This window comes from Dysidea avara, chromosome 6 (assembly GCF_963678975.1).
Source record: "Dysidea avara chromosome 6, odDysAvar1.4, whole genome shotgun sequence".
Taxonomy (NCBI): domain Eukaryota; kingdom Metazoa; phylum Porifera; class Demospongiae; order Dictyoceratida; family Dysideidae; genus Dysidea; species Dysidea avara.
The window spans coordinates 33,328,500-33,341,977 of record NC_089277.1 but is presented as its reverse complement, the minus strand read 5'-3'; the positions used below and the strand labels follow the sequence as shown (position 1 = coordinate 33,341,977).

The window sequence follows — 13,478 nt, the reverse complement described above, 5'->3', positions numbered from 1 at the left end:
GTTGTCCTTCTCATGCTATGGCTTGTTCCACTGACTTAAGGGTGCTCGCGGCTATTTGAAGCCATACAACATGCATTTTTTGTATTGTTGCTAATACTCACATAATGTATAAAATGAATCCATATGCTACTTGCGTTGGAAGTGCTTCTCTTTCTCTTCAACACAAACCAAACAGAATTCTTCTAGCCTATACCATTTTATAACTATGCGTAGTTCTTTATGAAGCGCTTAAATCGAAACTAGTCCTCCATTTTTCGCAGTAGCGCACTGGAAACCACGTTGAACAAACTTCAGCTTATAACTCACAACTCTATGTTTAGTATTAGTACACAGCGTACATAGAACTTAAGTTAGTACTAAAAGTGTGCTACACCATTCAAAACCTCATGTTCTCGGTGCCGTAACTCATGAAGCCATAACGCTACGGACAAAATCTAAACATAGACCTCTGGAGAATTTATCAGCGAATCTCCCTACAAACTTTGAAGCCTTCACGGGTATCACTCAAAAACTAGTTTTATTTTTAGTAAACATGTGTAAAGATTGCGTGCGCCCAACATTATTGATACAATAACCACACAAATTCCTATTGACCGCAATCACCAACTTTTCAAAATAACATGTCATAAACGCTGTTCTAAACACAAAAAGCTCTGTTTTCTCTTCTTCACACACAGGAACAGCTTCTTGCTCCGCCTGAAGTCTCCAAGTCGCTCTTGGATAGGTTACGCTAGGCACGCCATCATCATCAGCTTGTAACGCCTTGTGATTCCAGCTGGTAACATTGTCCCCTACATAAGCAGCTTACAATTACAATACTAACTACCAGCATACCCTATCACTCGAGAAAACAAGGCACGAACGCATGTTGCCTACAAGCGAAAAGTGCGTTCACACTTGTTGCCTTAAATAACACTTACTTTTTTTTAATAAGTTATAATTCATATTCCACAAAATATTAATATCACAAAGGACGGCACAACTAACATACAATACTACCTATAAACTGTTTGCCGTCATCAAATGTTGTGCAATTATAATGAAATAGTCTAGTTAGAGTAGTCTACCAACGAAGTACCCCATCACTAGAGCAACTAATATTATTAGCACGACCAACATCAAGTTTGGTGACGATGATGATTGGGGACCACCTTGTCGTCCCTCCTCATTCTCAACTGGTTTAAATCAGAATCTTGTGCTGTAGTACTAGTCACTGAAGCAGATGGAGTGTTCCCAGCATTAGTTTGTGACAGATCCTCTATAGTGGACATCATGACATCATCCTGTTTGGGAGTTGATGGCTGAACTACTGGAACATCATCAGTTGGTTTGATTGTAGAGTTATCATCACTGCCTTCTTCAAACACACACCTCAACTTTGAGTCCATCAACTCATCTTTCTTGACACTCTTCCATATCTCTTCTAGTTTAACTTCTCCCACTGGTGGATACATCGACTGCACCATGAACTTGTGTTTACTCTTATCAACATTAGTTATATCAAGGGGCTGCAGCATCACTACAACATGTAGTACAAGATAGTGAAATACTAACTAGCTGCTTAGTTCACAATAACATCAAACAGATACTGGCTCACAACATGAGATTAAATTAAGGTCACTACCTGAAACAGTCTGTGATTGCTTTAAATTAATTCATAACTGTTGATCCATCAGACAATCATTTGCTAACACTTCAGTGACGATTCTAAAGCGAAATAACATGCTATTCTTCGAGCTATTCTTCCTCGTGTTCTCTGGTGCAAAACATGTCCACTTAACACGGATACTACAAGTATGCGTAGTAATGCCAATTATGATGTAATAGCCGCATGTGGTTTCTGGGCTGGCACTTAAACGGCTTCAAATATCAGCGAGCACCCTTAATAATGATGGTAGCTATACTGTATTTAATTCATTTGCCTGGCAACATCTTATTCTTTATGAAATCCATCCTAATGAATTGACATCATAAATGTGAACCAACGTTGACAGTAAAAATGAGCAGTGAATAGCTACCATGGCAAATTATGGTGCATGAGCATCCGACTAAGAATTTGTATTGAAGTTTACTATTTGCCACAGTATTCACTACTCATTTTTTACGTACACATCCTTTTTCAATTGGTCAATTTTTCTCTTTTGTAGCTGGAATATAAGGAAATGGATATTAATTTATCTATATCTTGTGCTAAATATTAACTTGATATTTTGATTGATTTTTTTTGTTTGAACTCATGAAATTCGGCATAGCCGTTCTTCCACGTCAGAGTACACTGAGACACATACAAATACACAAGTACAAAACTGAAAAACATACAAGACATGAGCAATACATTTAAATAATACACAAATTAATTATTATTATATAGTCATACAGTGGATCTTCATTAAAGTGACAAATTCTCCATGCTTGTGGGGCACTTCGAATGGTAGCTTATTGCACCAGCAAGTGGCACAATGTCAAAAATATTGCTGTGTTCTAGCCAGATGATAGTAAGTGTTGTTAGCAAAATAGGTCTTACACCGATACCTTGAAGCATTCCAGAGATATGGCCAATATAGTATATACATACATATATATATAGACAATAATACATGTTTTTGTTGTTTTTTAAAGAAAAGGACCAAGCACAATGGCATGATGTAACTACCAGAAATCTCTTTTCTATTATTAGATGGGATGGGAATGCATGGAAATTTGTCCTCAAAGTCATGGTATAGCTACACCAAGCCAAGACAGATCATTTTCAACCATCAGTGTCGCAGAGCAAGAATTGTCTACAAAATGCTTCTTAATTGTAGTCATGTGTTAATCATAATTGGAAGAATTAATACCATAAAAGCAGCATTGAATGATTCATTTACTTCAGACTCTCTTAATAAACATTTTTCTACTATAGCAGTCACTTCATCACATCAATCTGCTGACAACTTTGCAATACCTGCTACTTGACACTAATCCATTCACTTTTGCTGAGATTTCTGAATCTGGTCCTGTCTTATCTGAACTTTCTGGATCCTAGGAAGTCCACAGGCCCAGATTCCCTATCTGCTAGGTTCCTGAAAGAGATATAGGCTGCTCCATTGGTTACCTTATACTGTTAACATTTAATCATTCATTGCAGAGTGGAATTATTCCTTCACAGGCAAGAAGTGTTCACATATATACTCCAGTTCATAAAGATGCGTGGTGCTTTGGACAATCCTGGCAACTTCTGCATGCTGTGTCTGTTCTTGCTGTTTATTTGTTTTCATGTATTTGTTCAATAATTTGCCTTAAGATAATTGTTGTATTTGTGTCCATGTATATTTGTTTTGCAGACATGTGTTAAGTTTTGTACTTGTAGATGTTCATTGTTTTGTCTGTATTATATGCCAGCGTTGAAACCGGGTCGGGTCATCCGGGTCATCCGGGTCATCCGGGTCACATTTTCTCCGGGTCATCCGGGTCTGACCCGGATTGGATCACGTGAGAAACGAAATTGTTCGTTTGACGACGTGGAACTTATAAACGCTATCGCGTAGCTCTTTCGTGAGCCACGCCCACTTATCGCATTACCAACATATGCTCAGCCACGCCCATTTGTTAGTAAGTGCAGTATGTAGCACGAAACTGAGGGTATCTAGGCCACACCAAGTCAAACCTTAGTTTCTGGTCACCCGCCCGCATGGTAAACCTGAAACCCTAGTTTATGAGGACTATTATTAATATTACAGGTGCTTAAGTGCACGTGACCCAGCAAGACACTTATTTTTTACTGCAAAAGATCGATATACTCTAATAGAGCATTCAGGGATTCCAATAGAGCAGTCACACTATACTCTTAACTCTAATATTAGGTATATATTAGGTATATATGCCACACTAATAAAATGTTTCTAACTATAGCTAGTTTTGTCCTTGATTATATAGCTGTTCAGATTATAACTGTTACTAATGCTTCTGTAACCAAAGTAATTTCAGTAGCATTAACTACTAGTCCATGCAGATGGGCCATAGCTTTAACTTTATAATTCAAATGTAGTCCTCTAATGATTAGTCTAATTCCTTATCACTGAACACTACAGGGGTATGGAAAGCCGGCAACATTCGGTGAGCTTAAACTTAAACTTTTCCATAACTAAAATTAGATTGGCAAGTAGAAACCCTTATAGTGTAAACATTCCCAGATGATCACTAAAAAAACAGTAGTCTGGAGCACTCAATGACTCAAAACTTTGACAGTTACTTTTCTCAAGGTTACTGAATAGAAGGCTGGAAACTCATAGCTAGTGGGGTAAGACTTTACATTTGCATGAATGAAGAATTTCTGATGTGAAAATAGAAGTTAAATTTCATTGTGTATCATGATCATTTGAACAACTTATAGCTATAAGTCATAGTAATACTTTCCTGACATAGCTAATGAGACATTTATTTCACTTGGAAAGCATAGGTAGCTACATGAGCAAAACATTTCCTATAGTATATTCTAAATAAATAAATAAATATATACTTAAATGCTATACATCAGTGTATAGCTAGCCATGATCCATCAACAACTTTCGTAGTGCATTTTTTGCCGAAGCACAACTACTTATGTTATTGATTAAGTATAAAATCAACATGAATTTGCTAAATTGAGCAAATAATAATACCATACAGTATATTGTCACAGTAGAGTCTATAGTCCTGAAGTCCTGATCATCCGCCCGCCCGCATCCATTTGTAGGCTTGGGAGTGACCAGAAACTAAGGTATGACTTGGAGTGGCCCTATGGTGAGGGGTAGCTATTGTCAGTAGGTGAAGACCTTTTTTTTTGGTCTTCAACCTACAGCTAGGCTGAAGTTGCAATATTTACTCAACACGAATCGAACGCTCAAAATGTACACTCGTTCACTCGCTCGAGACTAGCCGAAACACGTCTCGGCTTTAATTAATCCTGGTCACATCCGGGTCAATCCGGGTCACATCCGGGTCAAATCCGGGTCTGACCCGGATTGCTATCCGGGTCAGTGGGTCATCCGGGTCAGCAGTAGTGACCCGGTTTCAACGTTGTTATATGCTGCTCTGACAAGGAAGAATGGTAGTTGCCAATTGTCAGAGCATAATTTATAAATCAAATTAGTCTGATAATTTAAGGAACTTTTATTGCTAACTGACAAACAAAATTTCTTGCTGTACAAACTCCCAACTATGATAGCTATATCTATTGAATTTATAAACTGACAATAGCTAACTGTGAAAGTGCACGCACTCTGGATCTAGCAACTGTCTACGCAACCAGAGCAATAATAACTTGGTACAATAAAATCAGTAGAAGTGGAGCAGGTCAAAGAATCTGGGTGAACTTATAGCAATGGAAGTCATACATGGAGTGAAGCATACAACTATACAAGAGTAAGACAATGATATTGGTGACATTCTGGGAGCATGATTTTTTTTTTAAATTTGAAAGCTCTAAGACTGTTCACTTTGTTATTGCAGTTAAGAGACAGAATATGAGACTGTTCTGTTAAAGTGGCTGACTGCTCTATTAGAGTATCTCGATCTTTTGTAAAAAGTATTGCAATTCCCGAGCCTACAGCTAGTTTGTTCTCATGTTTGGAAGGAGGAGAGACTACTTGCATGAGTCCTCTTCTGCATCAACAAACCATCTTTAGTGCAAAAATAACAGTTGCTTTCAGTATCTCCCGGTCCGGGTTTTACCAAGAAATCTCCCACTCCCCTCCCGGTTTTACCAATACCCTGTTATCGTGGGTAGCTCAGCAGATTTATACACCATTCGCATCGTGCGAATTTTTTTTTTGGGCACACTTTGGACTTAGAAAATTTTCACGAAATATTTTTTCCGGATAATGTTGTGTACGTATCCCGGATACTGACATGTGGAAGACTAGTTCGCGGCAGGGCCAACAACGTCGTGTTCTCCGCCAGGCTGGTAGCAGCTAGAAAAGAAGGGCGAAAAAATTGTTTCAGAAGAACCAGTTTATATAGAAGAACTCTTTTCTCCTGCCGTTTTATCAGAAGTACATGGACTGTTCCTAGCTGTTCTTACCTTGTTGTCTCACTCAGTGGCTGCTCATCAACTGATTTCTTAGTGACGTCTCGCATTACCTGGCAGTACAGAGGTATTCACAGCTATTGGTGAAATTGATTATGTGAGTATGAAACAGCACAGATACTATACCTTATATATTATCTATGGAAACAGCTTGTGTTTATTCTTGTGAAATAAATGAACCACTGTGTATGTATTATATGCTTTTCAAGCCTGCATTAATGGCCTGTGGGCAACATGTACCCACAGACAATTACTATTACAGTTATACTAATGTGACAGTTGGTTGAAGTTGGTGGGTATTGGTTCCCCAGAGCGATGATAACAAGGACATATAGGATTGGTGTTATGAATTCTGACTGAACAAGGGATATTCACTGCCTATGTATGGTCCTGTAAAACCATCTGTGATCGTGATCAAGATTTTTGATTTTATCTCAGGAAAAGGAGATAAAGCTTCACTCAAGATCTTCACTGCTTTGCTAATACAAGCCACCCGATTGCCTCTTTTAAGTCAGTAGAAACTAACCTCAGTTTTGATCGCTGTCATGGATGGTTTTACAGGAGTATTATATTTGTGTGAACAAGCAGTTGTGCTTTTGATGGGTTTAATAAAGAGATGTTTTGTTCTTGGACGCTATGATGTTTGTAGTATTGGAGATAACTTTGATTCGACTAGTTCTATGACTATGCTGCTGTAATCTATGGGCCTCATTGTTAGGGTGAGTTGAATCACTTAAACACAGAGCTTCAAAACTGGTTAGTGATTTTCGTTGTTATGAAAGACTCCATCATTTACAACTACCCACCTAGTATATACAAAATTTAGAGAAGACATGATCACCATGTATCAGTTGTTTCATGGTAATATGCACCAATCCTTGCAGCTTACTAGATTCTACAATCATGCAGTGCATAAAAGTTTGTAAAGAAATATTTTATAATTGAAGATTGGAATGCACTACCGAAATACCAAAACATGTTGTAATGGTAAGTGAAATTACTATAAATGTGATTTGAATTGATCAGGTATCTGTCTCAAGCTTTTTATTGTTGTAATAATTATTTTATCGTTGTAATATCAAATTTAAAGACTGAATTACATCACAATTCACAATATAAAGTAATATTTTTCCCTAATTTGCCACTCAGATGTTCCTTACTTTACAGAAATGTTGCTGATTTTATGTATTGTGTTATAGGTATTGTATTAGGTAACAATTCACTACTTTATTATGTGATGATCAGTGTTGGGACAGTGACTTTTTATAAAGGTAACATATTACATATTACTTGCAACTGAACTATTTAGTTACAGTTACATATTGCCCATAAAGTAAAGTAACTATAATAATATTACATATTATATTACTTTGTGTCCACAGCCCTAGGCTAGCTGTCACGTGTGAAACTACCACCTTATCACGTGACATGATTGCATTGTTGGACAATGTGCAAATCTTGGTTATAAGTAAGAAGCTGGTGAATAAGCTTCATTCAGTAGGCTTCATTACTTCGTTGTGGCTAGGCGTTACTCAGTGGATCACTAACCTACTTAGAGTAATAATATTATGTAATATTAGATTCGTTACAGTAACTATATTACTTAGGTAACGCATTACATTTGTAAGTAAAGTAACTTGAGTTATATTACCTGTTTTTATAGCGTATTTTGTTATATCACAAAAGTAATAATATTACATAACACATTACTCCCAACACTGGTGATGATGATATTGTGTGACGATCTATGATTGAGTGTGATGTTCTTAATTTGTAGGTGGATTCACATTGTTATTGTGAATGAACAAGCTACTTCTTGTCTAATTGAGGTGTGGAACAATGAGTCCATATTATCACGGTGATCTTGTGATCTATGTTTAACAATGAATGGTTTGACATTGAGCATTCAAGGGTAATGGCAACAACAAAAGACACGATTGAAGTTTTGCATTTAGATGTATATTACAATAGCACCAGTGTGTGTATTGTAAAGCACCTCCACACAACTAATTTTTGTTGATGGCTACATGTTATTGATATCACTGTCTTTAAGAAAATGGTATATTCTTTTTGCTGGAATGTATATAGCCAATTGTATTTTGCTGTACATAGAATGTATGCTCACCTCAATACACAATATGCTAGCTGTATCCCCACACCTGAAGGCTGCATTAGTGTTAGTGTAGTAGATTTAGTGCACGTTATTTACTATTTTATCCAATGGTAAATTTGAAGAAGTACTTTTATTACTCCATGATTTATAAGGTAGTTGTACTTGAAAACGTATTTGTCTAAACAATGCCTGGCTGATGGCTGTAAAGAAATTACTCGTACAGTGCTTCCTAACCCCTAGGTACCAAGACATGTTCAGACAATCAAAAGTTTGGATAGTCAAAGCCCATTTTATACACAGAGTTACTTTAATGGAATGCACACCTTAGATGAAATACTCTAATAGAACAGACACATCTACTGTAGGTATGTGGATAGTTGAAGCTCAGATAATCAAGTATTCACTTCTATTAGGTGTGATATATTTAATCCATTGTTGTGACAGCTATAGTGGATGCTTTATGTATGTACTAATTGTGTTACCATACCATCTCTTGTACAACTAATGATAGCCTAATTAATTTAGGGGATAAAAAAGGAAGTTGTGAAGTTTACTCTCCCATAGCCATATACTACTGGTATCAGTTCTCAGGTACTATAGTATAAGAGCACGTCATTTAAAATTTCAGCAATAAAAATCAATGCATCCTCGTCAATTTTATAGAGTACATTTACTGTACTTCTATATGCATGTGTGAACTTGAAGTGCTATTGGTCAATAGTGTGTTAGTGTCAGGTCATTTGGGTTGCATTTCAAGAGACTTAATGTGGACCCATACTCATGCACCATTTGAGAATGTTTTTGGTGTCTTAAGTGATATATGGAGCCACACTCACAGCATTCTCTATGGGCATTTATGTATCACGTCGGATTGTGTCACTGCTTGAAGGTTCTTAGTTTACTAATTTGTTAAGATGCCTTACTGTAGTTATACTGATAGTAAAGTGTCAGTAAACTTAAGTATATGGAACATAATTATTTTACTAAGTTTTAAACTATCAGTAAAACATCAGTGAATGCGGGTTTACTGAAAAACTACTAAAATAACAAACAATTAACTGTTCCATATACTGGGGATATACCACTGTAGTAAACTAAGATACTTCAAGCAGTGTGTTGTAGGCAACAAAAGTCTGCATGGTGTCAAGAACAAGTGCTATGCCTGCTTATGGGAGCCTGTAGACTATCATGGAACCACACCCACTTATCAATCATTGACTATGTGTGTTTTGGTACCTGTAGCTGCTCATTCATTTTCTTTTGCAGACTATTCTTCCTGTTGATCAACAACCCTGACTTGCATTATGCAACTCTTACTCCTGAGTTTAAAGCAGCATTGAATGGATTATCTAACTTAAGTACTGTAGAACCTCTCTTAAAGTACCCTCCACTATAAAGAAACATTTCTGTGGTTCCTATAGAATAGGACCTCTCAGTAAAATTTCATCAGTTGGTCTCAAACTGTTCGTTACATACTTAATGGTTCATTACATAGTGGTTCCAACAGATAAGAAACCTCTTAAAGATTGGTATTTTTTGTCCTTTGTAATAATAAAGATGTAAGAGGGTAATAAACTACCACTGCTATTGATTTGGAACCTAGACAGATGAGGTTGTCTACAATCAAGGGGTTCACTGTAACTGACTAACTGTATGGTTGAGTCGTATACGTAGAACTACGTTCTACATTAGCCAGTAAGTAGCCTGGCAGTCACTCAATTAAATGGTTAACAGTAACCACATCTGTGGACTATGATCATACACAATTCTTGCACAGTACGTAACATAATTATTAGAAACTAGTGAGTTTCTTTTCTGTTTTCATCAGCTCCCACATATTTACCCATTATTGCAGATTTAACAATTATTTTGTCTGAATAACACAAATTGAATATGCACAGTTATTAAAAAAAAAAAAGAAGCAACATTTGTATATAGGTACCTAACTAGTCTCACGTGCCAGACAGTTTGTGTGGGGGCAGGAAATAAACCATCTGGTCATTGTTGTACACTTTTCATGAATACACTGACATGTAATTAGATTACATCACACTATTGCTTTTTGCCAAGGATAATCGTGCCAGTCACGTCTGTGAGCAGGCTGAGGCAAAAATTGTACTGTTAATGTCATGATGTATTTGAAACATTGCTGAAGGTCTTCCTCGACAATTCCACTACTTCACAAATCCATAGCGAACCATACTACAACAATGATTTTAAGAGCTCTGTACAAGGGGAACAAAGATCCTAAGCCCATGGAATTGTTCAACTTCAGTCCTTTATTACAGTAAGATTTTTAATAATTGGTATTTATTTTATCATAGAGCCTGCAAGGCAATCTGATTGGCTCTGCCACATTCCGGCAGTGGTCACAGAATGTGTACAACAGTGACTAGAAGGCTTATTTGCCACCCCCACACAAACTGTCTGGCATGGAGTTGGAACAATGAGTCCTTATTTTCACAGTGATTGCATGAAGATGAGATGACTTGATCCAATAAGCATTTCTTGGTATTCTGTAGTGTGTTAGGTTACCTCATTAGACGTTAAATTTCCTGGCCAGTTGCTTGCAATATCTGAGTTTCCACCTACAAACAAGAACATCATACCCAATACACATGTGATCACACAACATCATGACCACATTACCACCTAATGTAGTGATGAAAATTATAATATCTATAATGTACCTATCAATGTATTTACAGGAAGAATTGACACAAAACTGTTGCCACGCTATGGGGCATTAATTTTGATAATGATTCATTAAGCACACAAATACTTTTCCTTGTACATAACTTGTCATATCCCTGTGTGGATAAGTGGGGATTTGACACAATAGGTTTGCCCTTCTATGGGTCAGTTGATTCAGCTGTTTGAAATCCCCATATATGCCCAAGGGCGGGATAGTGGGGTAATACATTGATAGGTGAATTAACGTATATAAAAACAGTAACATCTCTATAGGGTAAGTCTAAATGGGTGTATCCATTTACTGGACTGGTATATTTTTGGTTTTTGCACATTCTGTGGTAAAAATTTATCGAGTCTCACAAGTCAAGGGTCCTGAGGGAACCTACAGCCCACTACTAAATGCTGAATATGAGCAGTAGAGTATGCGATAACTGTTTTTAATATTTTCACTGTGATTTATTATGTCTTACAACACTTATTCCCTACCCTGGTGTACAGTAATGCTGTAGGGAATGTATATCAGCAATAATTAACCAGTGATCGACTTGCCAGTTGACAATATCCTTCAAGATATCCTTAGTGTGAGCTCAGGAATTGAGCTAGCATGGACGGACTTGTTTTCAGTACTGCGGGATGCAATGATTATAATTAAGCACACGCTGAAAAGTTTCTAATCGGTAGCTAAGCCTTTCTCCAGAAGTAAAGGTCTTGCCACACAAGACTATACTATATATAGCTTGCTCCTTGAGCTCACTAAGGATATCTTGTCAACTGGTGAGTTGATCACTGGTTAACTATTGCTGATATGCATTCCCTACAGTATTACTATACACCAGGGTAAGGAATAAGTGTTGTAGGACATAATAAATCAGAGCGAAATTATTAAGACAGCTATAGCATACTCCACTGCTCATATTCAGAATTTAGTAGTGGGCTGTATAGGTTCCCTCAGGACCCTTGGCTTGTGAGACTTAATACATTTCAACCACAGAATGTGCAAAAATCAAAAATATGCCAGTCCAGTAGTCCAGTCCAGTGAAGGGATACACTCATGCAGTCTAAATAGCGAACACACACACACACACACAACACACACACTACACACAGTGGTGTCACAAGAATAAAACACAAGCTGCTTCACACTCACATTATCAGTTTCACCAATAGTTGTGAATAGCTCTGTGCTGCCAGGTAATGCGAGACGTCACTAACAGATCAGTTGATGAGGCAGCCAGTGAGAGAAACAAGGATAATCCATGCGAGTCCATGCATTTCTGAAAAACGGCAGGAGAAAAGAGTTCTTTTAAAACAATTTTTTCGCCCTTCTTTTCTAGCTGCTGCCAGCCTGGTGGAGAACACGACGTTGTTCTGTTGTTGGCCCTGCGAACTAGTCGGCTTCAACATGTCAGTATCTGGCTATGTACACAACATTATCTGGAAAAAATGTTTCGTGAAAATTTTCTAAGTCTAAAGTGTGCCCCAAAAAAAAATTTGCCCGGAGCGAGGCCGGTACAAGCCATTAATTCAGTTTGTGGCCTTCGCCATATTAAAGCACGCTCTGTAGACCAAGACAGCCATGTTGGCACTGGCTACTCCCATTTGCTGCCATTCACACGTATCTATAATGCCTCAAACATACTTTTTATCGACTTTACAAACCTTAAGTTATTCGCGCTTCATAGCTTGCGCGACCTCACATCTGTGAAATACTTATAGGTACCGGGTTGATTCTGTACTACTACTAAGCACGCGGTTCACTCTTAATGATGCTCAGCACACACACCCACACATGCGCACACACTATGACATAACATTACAATGCAATATAATGAGTTACTGTTCAGTCATTACATCACTCTCTCCTCTGAATGAAGCTCATCCCGAGCTATTGCCTGAATCTGAGGGGAATTGATGTGCTGCTCCTCAGGGAGTAAGGGCAATCCTGGGGCACATGTCTAAAAATCATGCTACTGTCCGTGGACACACTGTCATCTCCAATTAAATTATGCTCAGTGGATTCTTCATTGTCTTCAATTATGTTATCATCATCTACATCATCATCTTTGTCAGGGTTAACTTCAGCATTATCATAGGTGGGGTTGTCATCTGTAGTGTTGGCATTCCTCTCTATTTCACTGCATAGCCTTATCTGCAAGTCCTCCACCCAGCTAGGAGTTCTCCCAGCACTCCTTTGTCCTTTTCCATACCAGTAATAACCAGGGACAAGTTCTGGTGGACACTGGCATACTCTCTGCTGGTGGACCTGTATTTGTCCTTCATTGGGAAAGTAAACTTTGGCAGCAGTCACATCCGGATCTCTTCATGAAAGTATTCGATACGGTCCGTGCCAAGGGTGTGACAGTTTTCTGTTCCGTCCCGTCTCTTCAGCTGGAAATCTGATGAAGATCACTCTCCTACCCGGTAGTCAACTTGCTTTGAGCGACGATCAAAGTAGTGCTTGTATTGGTCTTGTGCCTTCTTAATTGAGTCCAGAGCCAATTCTCTTGCTGATGACAAGGACAATATTATTTTCTCACGGTAGTCCTCTATAGTACTTGGAATAGGTTGTGTTGGTTGAGCAAATGCAGCTTCTGTGGGGCTTTTCTGATCCCATCCAAATAACAA

The 13,478-nt window shown here is 37.9% G+C and overlaps 1 protein-coding gene and 1 long non-coding RNA gene across 4 annotated transcripts; one reads left to right on the top strand and one right to left on the bottom strand.

Annotated features, from left to right (window-relative positions):
- Positions 1–1,118: 1,118 nt before the first annotated feature.
- Positions 1,119–1,642, bottom strand: LOC136259419 (vesicle-associated membrane protein-associated protein A-like). Its single transcript, XM_066052907.1, has 2 exons — positions 1,625–1,642; positions 1,119–1,519 (listed from the first exon to the last, which is right to left on the bottom strand). The coding sequence occupies exon 2, from the start codon at positions 1,515–1,517 to the stop codon at positions 1,119–1,121; it is 399 nt and encodes a 132-aa protein (XP_065908979.1). The 5' UTR covers positions 1,518–1,519; positions 1,625–1,642.
- A 4,146-nt stretch (positions 1,643–5,788) lies between these two features.
- On the top strand, positions 5,789–8,616 carry LOC136258888 (uncharacterized). Of its 3 annotated transcripts, none has more exons than XR_010703090.1 (4): positions 5,789–6,802; positions 6,857–7,033; positions 7,246–7,317; positions 7,824–8,616. It is a non-coding gene; the product is annotated as an uncharacterized lncRNA (long non-coding RNA). The 3 variants fall into 3 exon arrangements; XR_010703091.1 differs by having other exon boundaries at positions 5,789–6,143; positions 6,485–7,033; positions 7,824–8,612; XR_010703089.1 differs by having other exon boundaries at positions 5,789–7,033; positions 7,824–8,612.
- Positions 8,617–13,478: the final 4,862 nt, after the last annotated feature.